This window comes from Lathyrus oleraceus, chromosome 2 (assembly GCF_024323335.1).
Source record: "Lathyrus oleraceus cultivar Zhongwan6 chromosome 2, CAAS_Psat_ZW6_1.0, whole genome shotgun sequence".
Taxonomy (NCBI): Eukaryota; Viridiplantae; Streptophyta; class Magnoliopsida; order Fabales; family Fabaceae; genus Lathyrus; species Lathyrus oleraceus.
In genome coordinates, this window is record NC_066580.1 from 488,390,463 (window position 1) to 488,402,451 (window position 11,989).

At 33.1% G+C, this 11,989-nt stretch overlaps 2 protein-coding genes across 2 annotated transcripts; both read right to left on the reverse strand.

Moving 5' to 3' along the window:
• Positions 1-2,730: 2,730 nt before the first annotated feature.
• LOC127123909 (vacuolar protein sorting-associated protein 32 homolog 2) lies at positions 2,731-4,271 on the reverse strand. Its single transcript, XM_051054085.1, has 5 exons — positions 4,173-4,271; positions 3,624-3,678; positions 3,435-3,520; positions 3,252-3,343; positions 2,731-2,911 (listed from the first exon to the last, which is right to left on the reverse strand). The coding sequence occupies exons 1-5, from the start codon at positions 4,269-4,271 to the stop codon at positions 2,731-2,733; spliced, it is 513 nt and encodes a 170-aa protein (XP_050910042.1).
• Positions 4,272-4,332: 61 nt separating this feature from the next.
• LOC127123910 (uncharacterized) lies at positions 4,333-5,908 on the reverse strand. Its single transcript, XM_051054086.1, has 6 exons — positions 5,714-5,908; positions 5,565-5,603; positions 5,327-5,464; positions 4,743-4,872; positions 4,495-4,586; positions 4,333-4,350 (listed from the first exon to the last, which is right to left on the reverse strand). Exons 1-6 carry the CDS (start codon positions 5,864-5,866, stop codon positions 4,333-4,335), a joined length of 570 nt encoding a protein of 189 aa, XP_050910043.1. The 5' UTR covers positions 5,867-5,908.
• Positions 5,909-11,989: the final 6,081 nt, after the last annotated feature.

Genomic DNA, 11,989 nt, shown 5'->3' on the forward strand with positions numbered 1-11,989 from the left:
ATTCGTGGCTACTCTAAAAGGTCCAATCCCCAGCTATATTGATATATTTCCCCAAGCAGAGACACTTATTAGCCTTCCTCAATAAGTAACTTCCATAATCACCTTTTCAATAAAGGAATTCCCCAGCAAGCCCAGTCACCGTGAGTTTCCCAAAATTTATCATGTAGTCAGTCAGCCTGAATGATCTTTATCAACACGAGAGTAGGTCTTCACCTCTATATCCCCAGCTTATCAACCTATCTCAAACACATGATATGTTCCACTGAATGCATCAGGGTTCTTACTAGAGGTTTTAGGGATTACATCAAGGGATTATATCTAGAGATTATCTCAAGGGGTTCATCAAAGAAATTATATTACAGGGGTTCATAAGGGGTTCCATTGAAAATGGTGTCAAGATTTTCGCCAAAAGTCTTGGCAAGGATTTTATCAAGGGGTTCCACCATAAGTTGGCTTAGGTGTCAGCAGGGTGCCTTGCTCGTTCTCGGGGTCTACTAACTTCGTGGTCAAAATTAGGGTCACTCTCTATGTTTTACCATCTCCACCATAAGATAATGAAGACTCGTCATCATCATCATTACAATTTAAAGCTGATTAAATAGGGGAAATTGTCGTACGCCAAATTTTGATCACCTCATCTTTCTATCTGTTAAAATAATAGAAGTCATCTGGCCAAATCCCAATGACCTAAAAAGTCAATGGGGCACCATTTTGACTTTTTTAAGTCCCTGATCCCATTTTGATAACTTCTGTTTTAAGTAGATTAATATTATCAGGTGAATTAGATTGGTTGCTGATCATTTAAATTTTGTTTATATAATGGTTATATAACATAAGGTTAATTATATTAATTAAACATTGATTAATATTAGGGATACAATTAATTGATTTTCTATGTAATTAAATTAATAAAATGCTGATTAATTGGTGTTATTAAATTGATTAGTTTTTATTTGAATTCTAATTAAGTTATTTAGATTAGATTAATATGTTAATTAAACTATTTTAGTTTATATTATTTAAGCTAATTGGCTGTTAATTTAATTGAGTGATTAGTTAATTAAAGTAATGTTTAATAATAAAAATGGGGTTGATTTGTGTCCATTTTGTTTGAGACTGGTCACTACAACAAACAAGACATTAGACAGCGCTTTTTTTAGCCTTAGACAGCGCTTTAAAGCGCTGTCTAAACCTCCGCTGCTAAAGGTTTAGACAGCGCTTTTTTAAATCTTAAAAGCGCTGTCTAAGCCCCCCCCTTAGACAGCGCTTTGGCCAAAAGCGCTTTATAAGACCCTCCTATTTTAATTTTTTTAGGTATACCTTAGACAGCGCTTTTCAAAAAGCGCTGTCTAAGCCCCTCCTATTTTAATTTTTTTAGGTATACCTTAGACAGCGCTTTTCAAGAAGCGCTGTCTAAGCCCCCCCCCCCCCCCCTTAGACAGCGCTTTTGCCTAAAGCGCTTTCTAATCCCCCCCCCTTAGACAGCGTTTTTTACAAAAGCGCTGTCTAAGGTATACGAAAATTTTTGAAGCTTTTGTTTTAAAGGACATTTTTAAATCAATTCCAATCAATTCCAATCTCCCTAAGTTACAAAGGACATTTTTAAATTTGTAGAGTGTGTCATCAATACATAGGACGCTATAAACACCACCCAAATTATATATATCAAAGCCTGAAGGAAAACTCAATTGCTTTCACCTGCTGGTGATAGTGAAAACTCTTAGAACTGCCAATTTTCTCAATCCAATTAGCTCATCAAACTAAATCCTTACCACTTGTTAACATATTTTACATATCTGTTATACTAACTTACATGACAAGAATGTTAAAAAAAAAACAAGACCCGATGAAACATGACCTCTAAAAAGTATGTTCAGAACAGTATATTATATTGTGAGTTCCGAGTATTTAACTCAATGATTAAGGGAACATGCTTTTCATTTTACATACTGGTATCAAATAATCAACATATGCTGTAAAATTTTATGAGTGATAATGATGAAACTTTACACTATAAATTTTACTCTCAGTTTTAAGATAATGTGTAAAATTTTACATTATCATCTATTTGTATTATTTAATAAATAATTAAAATAAAAATTAATTTTTTTAATATTTAACGTTGATGATTAACCTGAAAATAACAATGAATTAAATTCTAATAACTATTATCACTCGAAAACACCCATTTATATTAGTAATAATGGTCTTAGTCTCCAATAATACTTTTAGGATAAATTCCAAATGTTTCTAACCAAATATTTAACAACAAAAACAAAACTCAATTCAGTTTTATCCCACAACAATATACAACAACAAAAAAATAATCGTTGATGATAATTAATTCAAGTGAAGGAATATAAGTTATTTTTAATCCACTTTTTAAATATGTTATGTTGAATAAAAAATTACCACACCAACCACTAGGTTTTATCTCATAAGTTTTATGTCATTAAGAGAAGTCAAATATATAGACTTTTCTTATAATGTTTTAAATATAGCATTATACTGCATATTGTCCTTGTTTTAATACAAATGGTAGAATTAATTATTCTAACAAAAATATTCATTTTTCTCTAACATCAAGTCTAGGGTTTATACATTACAATTGTGTTTAAATACTACGGTCCACTATACAAGATTACCCTTGAACTGTGAGTGATGTGCCCTCTTATGATTAAACTACGAGCCATCCCAACAGTCATGGACATGCATTAGCACTCTAAAACACTATAAACAATCAAAAGGTACAAATATCATGTTTGCAACCGACATAACAAATAAGTAAATAATTACCTCATCAAAGTCAGCTGCTGCACCAATTGGAGTTGACAATGCTTCTTGAATCTGCTTCATGTTCTCAGTCTGTTCATTTATCTCATCCATGGTTTTGTCAACATCGTCAATATTCCTGAAAAAAGAAACAGAAGCAAACGTAGGTCATGTTTGGATGAACAGCATAATTAAGCACTTATAGCATAGGTGTTTATCATATAAGTGTTTTGTTTACATACAAATTAACTATAAGCTATTCATAATTTCATATGCTATATTGAAGAGCTTATGGATGTAGATGAAAAACAGCTATAAACATGTCATAAGGTGTTTTCACAACTTCTTCTAAACAGTCTCACAAATGTTTATGCTAGTAGATAAGTTCAAATAAACAAATTAAAACAGGACTATAGTAATGTCATAAATCATTATCACGGCTCATTAAAGATTTAGAATCATATAATAGCAGTATGTACGTTGCTTTCTGCATAGCCTTCATAGCAGCGGCTCCTGTTCTTAACGCATCCACTGTTTCCGTGGTGGCTTTAGCACCTTCTAACATTATCATCTATAACACAAATCACCACCATAAGATGCAAAAGAAGATTAATAATATAAGCCATTGTCTGAACTAATACCAAATACGATTGAATTTGCACCTGGTCATGAATACGCAGCTGGAAGTTTCCAAGCTGCTCAATTTGCTGTTCATATAACCTCTTCCTCTTCAAACATTGAATTGCCGCTGTATAAAACAAAAACTCGAGTCACGCGTAATTAAAAGTAAGGAAAGTAGGATTACAGAAAACACTGAAGAACATGTACAAAAACTCAGTTTAAGAACCTACCCTTTTTGTTCTTTCCTTTAGTGAATTCTTTGGCTTTTTCAACTTCTGCCCTGGACTTTCAATAAACAATACAAGGATCAACACCCAAATGTCGATCCTTTTTGAACTTCCAATAAACAATACATAAAGTGTTGATCCTTGTATTTTTTCGCAGGTGGGAACCTAAGGTAAATTCATTATATCAATACATTATATGTTTTAAACAAGTCAAATATCACTGCCCATTCGAATTATCCTACTTAACTGCTAGCACATATCAATGATTTCAATTGAATAAATATTTGATAACTCATTCTTCATGTGTTTCACTTTTGTATCGCTGATTCTTTTGGAGTTAAAAACTAATATGCATAGAGCTCTTCAAGGCCAATTGGATTTGTAACTCACTTAGCAGGAGTATTGGTTGAACTTGTACTTGAACTCCAATTTTGTTATAGAGAAGTGGTTGGCTAGACAAATCAGCTCATATCAGCATATTGGTTTTGTTGCATACAAAAACACATTTGGTCATGTTACAAAGAAATTGACATTTGAAGAAAAGTATGATACCATTGGCAAAATTGTTGTTATATCAGTAACTTTTGATGTACCAATGGAAAAGTGATACATGTAACATGAAATAGAAAGTTGAACAGTGTAACATGACATACTGCTTTATAGTGTAAGACAGTATGTCCAAATGTGATCCCTAGACCCTTTAAATCTTCAACTAGGAAGCAACCATTTGCTAAAAGAAAACACAGCATACCAAGGAATATTAGATTATTAGTCCTTCAAGCTTCTATACTTTGTAAAAGTGAATGATTTCACACTGAAGAAAACTATATTTATACATGTCTATCGTCAAATGCAACTTTACAATTACACATACCCATGTTACGACGAGCCGTTGCATTATCTGATTTGGAAGACCCTGTTTGTTTAGAACTCTCAAGCCAATTCCATCATCTAATGATACATTCACTGCCAATTATAAACAGAAATTGGAAGGGAAAATTAGATATTGAAAATGTAATGTTAAACCAAGAAAAAATTAACGACACAAAGGTCGTAAAAAAATCTAACATAATGAAAATAGAATAGAAGGATAAAATCAATAGGCACCCTACCTGTGAAAACAGTGAAAGCAAGACATTAATTTCATAAAAGGCAAGGTTTCACTTTGGTGTTCTTCTGTCACCAATGGGAATAAGCACAATGGACAATCACCATCAGGATGATTCATATCTGAGAGTTTCTCTACAGCTTCCTTCAAATAAACACCAATAACCAATTATCAATCATTATTGCACAAAAAAACATTATTTGACGAGCTATATTCATTTTTCAGGTTCCACGACTTCAATCCCTATCCAAAGTTTTAGTCAAAACTATACAGCAAAAGATTACGTATCACAACAGAAACATAAAAGCAGGAAGATGCACAAAGTGACCATAAATAAATGAGTCTGCAGTCTCACAAGATTAAGCAGTTTTCAATGGTTGATATTCTTCATTTAAGTTTTTTATAAATTCCTAAAGTAACCATAAATTTACCTAATAAACTCAGATACGTCAATCCAAACAGACTCTAATCCTGAGTATAGAATATAAGATTATCTACAAACAGTAACATAGAGATATGAAGTAAAATTATGAATAATACTATTCTATAAAAAAAAATGCACCTCCATCATAAATAAAACAATAAGTTGATTGATTACCTCACAAAGAGCTACGAGCATTAATCCAGGGGAAAGCTCGTTGGCTTTAGTTTGAATATGATTCAATAAATGCTTTTGTCTATGTTGATCCAAACCCTTGCAATCCACAATAGCAACAGAAGGAGGTTCTTTTGGATACTAAAAAAAACACATAAGCTTTTGTTGCTTCTACTGATTTATAAACAGATAATTGAATTCAACAATCATAGTATAATAACCTTAATCTACTGAAACATACCTGTGGAGTTGCATGTACCTCAAGAACAATTTCTACAAACTGCAAAGAAATTTATTTTAAAAAATGGGGATTAATTAATGAATAATTGAATTAGAATTATGAAAAGTTAAAAAAAAATGAAATTAGGGGTTTGAAGAAAAATTGGGAACCTGGTGAGAAGAAACATCAGCGGTTCTGGGTTTGAGGGATAAATGGAAGTGAGGAGGAATGGAATTGAGAATGGTACAATCGTTTTCATAAACGGATTTCATGGCTTCAACTTCTTCAGCTATCACTTGTTCATCTTCTTCTTCGCCGTCCATTGTTAGCAGAGAACATCAAAGAGGATTTTGCAGAGATACGCTTTTGAACACAAGGGCACCAATTCGAAGCCCTAAGCTGGGAGATAAATAGAGAGAGCAAATCAGTAAGAGAGGAGGAATCAACAACAGAAAATCGGAGGCGGAAAATCTCAAACAAAACCCTAAAATCCCAAAATCGATTACCTGGATTGGGAGGCCAGCTTCTTCACGCCTTTCACCACCGTCGTGACACTTTGTAAGAGCTTCTCCTTTTTTCTTTTTATCCTTTTCACTTGCTTGTTAATGGAGATATCGTGAGAGTTGAGAGAGAGTGATTCTTTGAGTTTGAGAGCGTGAGAGGGTTCGTTGATGAGCGACTTTGAGGTAGAAAGTACGCGAGAGAGAGGTCTGAGAGGCGGTGTTTGAGCGGTTTTGTGAGAGAGACGAGGGTTCATTGAAAAACCCAAGAGTTTCCAAAAGCGCTTTCTAAACCCCCTTAGACAGCGCTTTTGGTTTTTTTTTTTTTTAATTTAAAGACTTTAGACAGCGCTTTATCAAAAGCGCTGACTAAGGTCTATATTTAAAAGCGCTTTCTAAAAGCGCTGTCTAAGGGGGGGGTCTTAGACAGCGCTTTCAGAAAGCGCTGTCTAAGACCCCCCCTTAGACAGCGCTTTCATTATTTTTTTGGAATATTTTCCGTGTTTTATTTTAATTTTAACCTTAGACAGCGCTTTCTTTTAAAAGCGCTGTCTAAGATGCGCTGTTAAAAGTCATTTTTGGGATACAATTAAGGTTAATTATATTAATTAAACATAAGGTTAATTATATTAATTAAACATTGATTAATATTAGGGATACAATTAATTGATTTTCTATGTAATTAAATTAATAAAATGCTGATTAATTGGTGTTATTAAATTGATTAGTTTTTATTTGAATTCTAATTAAGTTATTTAGATTAGATTAATATGTTAATTAAACTATTTTAGTTTATATTATTTAAGCTAATTGGCTGTTAATTTAATTGAGTGATTAGTTAATTAAAGTAATGTTTAATAATAAAAATGGGGTTGATTTGTGTCCATTTTGTTTGAGACTGGTCCAGGCCCAGTCCATTTGGGTCCAGTGAGTGACCCAAGCCCCAGGTCCATTGGGTCAAGTAAGACCCGTCCCTATCATCTAAACCATGTCAAATGCAACCCGTGTTCATCCAGGTCCATCACCCTCTTCCCCCAATTTGAAACCCTAATATGCGCTCAAAGCAATCAAACAGTAAACCTGTAAATCTCAATTCAATCCAACATTTCCATTTTTATTCTGTCATACCCCAAAATTTGCCTGTTAATTTTTATGATAAATTGATTCATGCATGGCATTCATTTCACATTTGCATTCATTCATTAGCATACATTCTCATATAAATTATAAAATTTAATTTATTTATTATGTGATACAGATATAAAAAATAATAATAATTTTGGTTATCTGTATGATGTAAATAAATTTTATATATATAAATAAAATAGTTTTAATTTAATGATAAATAAAAATAGATTTGAATTTTAATTGTATAATTAAAATTTTAAATTAATTTTTGTTAAAGCTCATTAAATTATAATAACTATTTTTTATAATTTAGTGACTCATGTTCCATTTATTCATTATTTATAAATAGTATTTATTTAGTAATTCACGTTTTTTACTTAATAAAATTTATTTATAAGAGTAACATTTTTTAAAAGCCCGTAAATTATAAAATAATTTTGGTTGATATAAGTAAGAATAATTTTGATTTTTTTTAAATAATGAAAGTAAAAATAGAAATAGGTTTAAATTTTAATTCAATTATGTAACTAAAATTTAAATTAATTTTTATTTGTTAAAAGTCATTTAAATTATTCATTATTTATAATAATATTTGTATTTAATAAATATTTAGCAAGGTTAAACCCTAACTCTCCTAAAGTATAGGAAGGGATCCAAATATTTAGCAAGATTAAACCCTAAAGTATAGGAAGGGATCCAAATATTTAGCAAGGTTAAATCCTAAAGTATAGGAATGGATCCAAATATTTAGCAAGGTTAAACCCTAAAGTATAGGAAGAGATCCAAATATTTAGCAAGGTTAAATCCTAATCCACACCATTATAAATACTTCATATGGCTGCAGCAAGAGGGAAAGACGAAAAAGGGGAGAGATACAGCAAAAGAAGATACACAAGGCAAGACAGAAGCAAGAAGATTCACGGGCAGGGAAAAGAGAAGCAACCATAAAGCACTCATAGCCTGAATAAGAATAACACACATACAGTGAGCAAGCTAGAAGATTCATGGTTTGGTGGATGTTGATATTGCTTTATTCAAGTATGCATTTGTTCTTGATATGTCATAGCATGTTGGAGAAATTATGTTTGCATGATTAAATAATTATATCTGCCATTTAATTATTATTATTATATGAGTGTTGTTTCTAGCATTATTATGTTTATTTCACATGCTGTTATTACATAATAATGATGATATAATGGTGATAATATAAATCCTTGGTTGTCTTTAACATGTATGTGTAAGGTTTGTTATATCATTATCACTTGCAGTAAAGAGAACTAATACATGAGTAAAATAATATAAGCTTCTTGATTTGTGCATGGCTATTTTTATTATTGCATGATGATTACATATGATCTTATTTTATGTGTGTGGTTTGATATAAGATGAAGTTACAGGTTTGTTGTATTCACATGAAAGAAACAGCATGAGAAAAAATAAAGTAGCTTGCCGTAAGAGAGAAAGTTGTAACATGCATGGTGGTATTGTGTCAAAATGGAAAAATCCATGTAGAATTAATATATATTTTAATGAAGGCGAATAAATAACGAATTGACCAACATGGCTCGTTGGTAGCTCCCCCCTCACTGCAACGTAGAGGTCCTGGGTTTTCTGTGTTTTTACTATGTTTACTCCCTTTCCACTATAATTAATTCACCACTATTTTTCTATTATTAAAATAAAACCCATTAATTAATTTTCTAATTAATATATTATATTAGTTATTTAAACTAGGATATAATTTAATCTAGTTTATTAATTAAATTTTCATATATGACTTAATCAATTAAAATGGGCTATTTTGAATAATAAAAATCTAATTATATTTTTTTCTCTTTTCTTTTAAAATTTCTATCAATTTAGTCTAAGTTTTCCCATAAATTCATTAAAAAAAATCTATTATTATAGACTAAAAATGTTCTTAATTCATTCTTAAATTTTTTTTATTTCTTTCTTTTTAGTTTAATTAGGTTTTATTATTTTGTATGCCCTTTTAATTTTGTACTCGTTAATTAAGATTTAGATATTTTATATCCCCTTTTAAATTATGTACCCCCATTCCGAAGCCATGTAATAGCGTAGTCTTATTTTTCGCACTTTAATTTTTTCGTACTGTGAATATAACTGTCGAGATGTATGCTAATAGGATTGCATGGAAAGATAAATAATCGAACTTAGATAAATTAATTCAAGATAATATATCTGAATCCAATCATTTCCACACTTGCACCTCTAGGGTAACCCTCTCTTTGTTGCCTTACGATATTACGGTCATGTCCCGCGAATGTGGGGACACCCTTAGCAAAGACCCTTTCGATTAAATCATCATCATCCCTAAACAGATAAGTCATAGTCCCTTCGATCAAAAGGTCAATGTCCCTACAAGATAAATCATAGTCCCTCGAACGTTGCCTTCGAATATATGACCTTGTCCCTCGAACGTTGCCTTCGAATATATGACTTTGTCCCTCGATGATCCTTCGTTGTAGCCTACGATTAAATGATGATCGTCTCTTCGAATGCTAAGGTATCCTTACAAATGTTGCCTTCAATGACCAATCGACGACCCCACGATGTCCCTTTACATCCAAAGGATAAGACTACTTACTTCTCAATAGTAAGGACAGTTTTACCCTCCTAAGGATAGGAAATACCTATAAAGACCTTGGTTAGGTATAACTCTTAAATGCTCGCTCACAGCTTAAAATACTTTTCACACCTCACACGTTTCAAAACATCTTTTAGAAAATCACCACTTGGTATACATTCGCACCAGAATCATCGTCGAGTTATATTTTTCTAAACATCTTTCAAAATCAAACGAGATAAACACTTTGTATACATTCGTACAAGAATCATTACAAAGTTAAACTCTCCTTTCAAAATATTTTCTAAACACACCACATTTCTCAAACACTTTCTCAAACAAGGAAAACATAAGTGAGTTAAGCAATTAAGAGCCCATGGATAACCATGGATACAAAGGGTGCTAACACCTTCCCTTTGTATAATGTACCTCCCGAACTCAAAATCTAATCAAGGTCTTTTCTGTTCTTTTCTGCCTTTCCTTATTGGATAAAAGAAAAGTCGGTGGCGACTCTTGCTATCCGCAACATTGCTTTTCAAAGCAAAAACACAAAGTCAGTTCACCGTATCATAGAACTGGCGACTCTGCTGGGGATTTTTGAAAAGAGAGGTTACCTTAAAGATAAGATCACTTATGTTTTCGAATTGTTTCTTTGTCTGATTTACTTTTAAGGGATTATTTGGGTATTCTATGCTTGAGTGAAAGATCTTACACCCAGATCTAGTGTACCTTAGGTAAGTAGCAAGAGATCATCGCGATTGTCCGGCGTATACTGGAATGGTTAAAATGATGGCTACGGTTAATGTGACACTTTGGATGTCCTGATGTTCCTCATGTTTACTTGAGGAAAAATTTGGCGTCTACGTGGTGTCATCAAAGCATTAACCAGACCTTTAGAACCCTAATTGACTCATCCTAGCCATTAGAAAGTAGTGAGATAACTGACTTCGGTTCCGACTGGGGTTGGTTGATACTCGATACTACACTCTTTGAGATTGGACTTTAGGGAAATTTTGGTCAACCGCTTGGTGTTGCACTGAAGTGGACTTAAGGAAAGGTCAATGATTTGAGATCCTTCTAGAACCCGGTTACTATTCTAGGACAGGTTGAACCAACCAAACTTCAGTGGGGAGGGTACTTACCTATGGAACTCATGCAAGCCTTAAAACCTATGAATGATTGTGGTGTGACTTGTTTGTGCTTGTTACTTACTTGACATCATAACATCATAACATCATGACATCATGGCATTGTACTAACCATTTCGAGGACTTAGGGATTTAACTTTGCTCTGTTTTATAGGGCTATGGCTTCCAGGAAGACCATCCGGATCAATTTTGTAGCGACCTCTCCTCAACTCAAGGATTTAGTGTCAGAACTTCCCGATCATGCTCAGTTCATCAAGAAACAAGATTATCTCCTCAATTTAGTTACCACCGGTTTCAAGAAAGATATGATGAGAGTTCTATTCCAGTTCTTCGATCCTAAACATCATTGCTTCACCTTCCCAGATTATCAGTTGGTACCCACATTAGAAGAATTTTCCAGGTTGCTTGGGATACCTATCCTTGATCAAACACCTTTCAGTGGTTTAGAAAAGATTCCGAGGTCTGAAGAGGTTGTCGCGGCTTTACACATGACAAAGTCCGACATTGAAACTAATTGGGTAACAAGAAGTGAAGTTAAGGGTTTACTTGCCAAATTTCTGATAAATAAGGCCCGAGAATTCCTAAAAGCTATGAGTGTCCACGCTTTCGAAGATGTTCTAGCATTACTAATCTATGGTTTGGTGCTATTTCCTAATCCGGATCAATTCATAGACATGAATGCTGTTAAGATATTTCTCACTCATAACCCTGTGCCCACCTTGCTTGGAGACATTTTGCATTCCCTTCACACTCGTACTATGAAAAGGCAAGGGACTCTCATGTGCTGCGTACCTTTATTATCTAGGTGGTTTATTTCGCACCTTCCTCAATCAGTCTTGAAGAATGAGCAAAATTTGAAATGGTCTCAAAGGATAATGTCGATCTCCCATTCAGACATCCATTGGTGTCCCCAACCCAAAGAAAATGTTATCATCATTGACCGTTATGGAGAATTCTCTAACGTACCACTCCTGGGGATAAGAGGAGGTATTACTTATAATCCTGCTTTAGCCCTACGTCAGTTTGGTTATGCTCGAAGAGATGGTCCACATGAAATAATTATCCAAGGCACTGTGTTTG

Coding starts and splice junctions, on each gene's coding strand:
- LOC127123909 (XM_051054085.1), bottom strand. CDS start 4,271: ATGTCATGTTACACTGTTCAACTTTCTATTTCATGTTACATGTATCAC. Junction 3,679..4,172: donor TAACAACAATTTTGCCAATG/GTATCATACTTT, acceptor GTTTATTGAAAG/TCCAGGGCAGAAGTTGAAAA. Junction 3,344..3,434: donor AGCTGCGTATTCATGACCAG/GTGCAAATTCAA, acceptor TTTGTGTTATAG/ATGATAATGTTAGAAGGTGC.
- LOC127123910 (XM_051054086.1), bottom strand. CDS start 5,866: ATGGACGGCGAAGAAGAAGATGAACAAGTGATAGCTGAAGAAGTTGAA. Junction 5,604..5,713: donor CTGATGTTTCTTCTCACCAG/GTTCCCAATTTT, acceptor ATTTCTTTGCAG/TTTGTAGAAATTGTTCTTGA. Junction 4,873..5,326: donor TGCTCGTAGCTCTTTGTGAG/GTAATCAATCAA, acceptor GTTTATTTGAAG/GAAGCTGTAGAGAAACTCTC.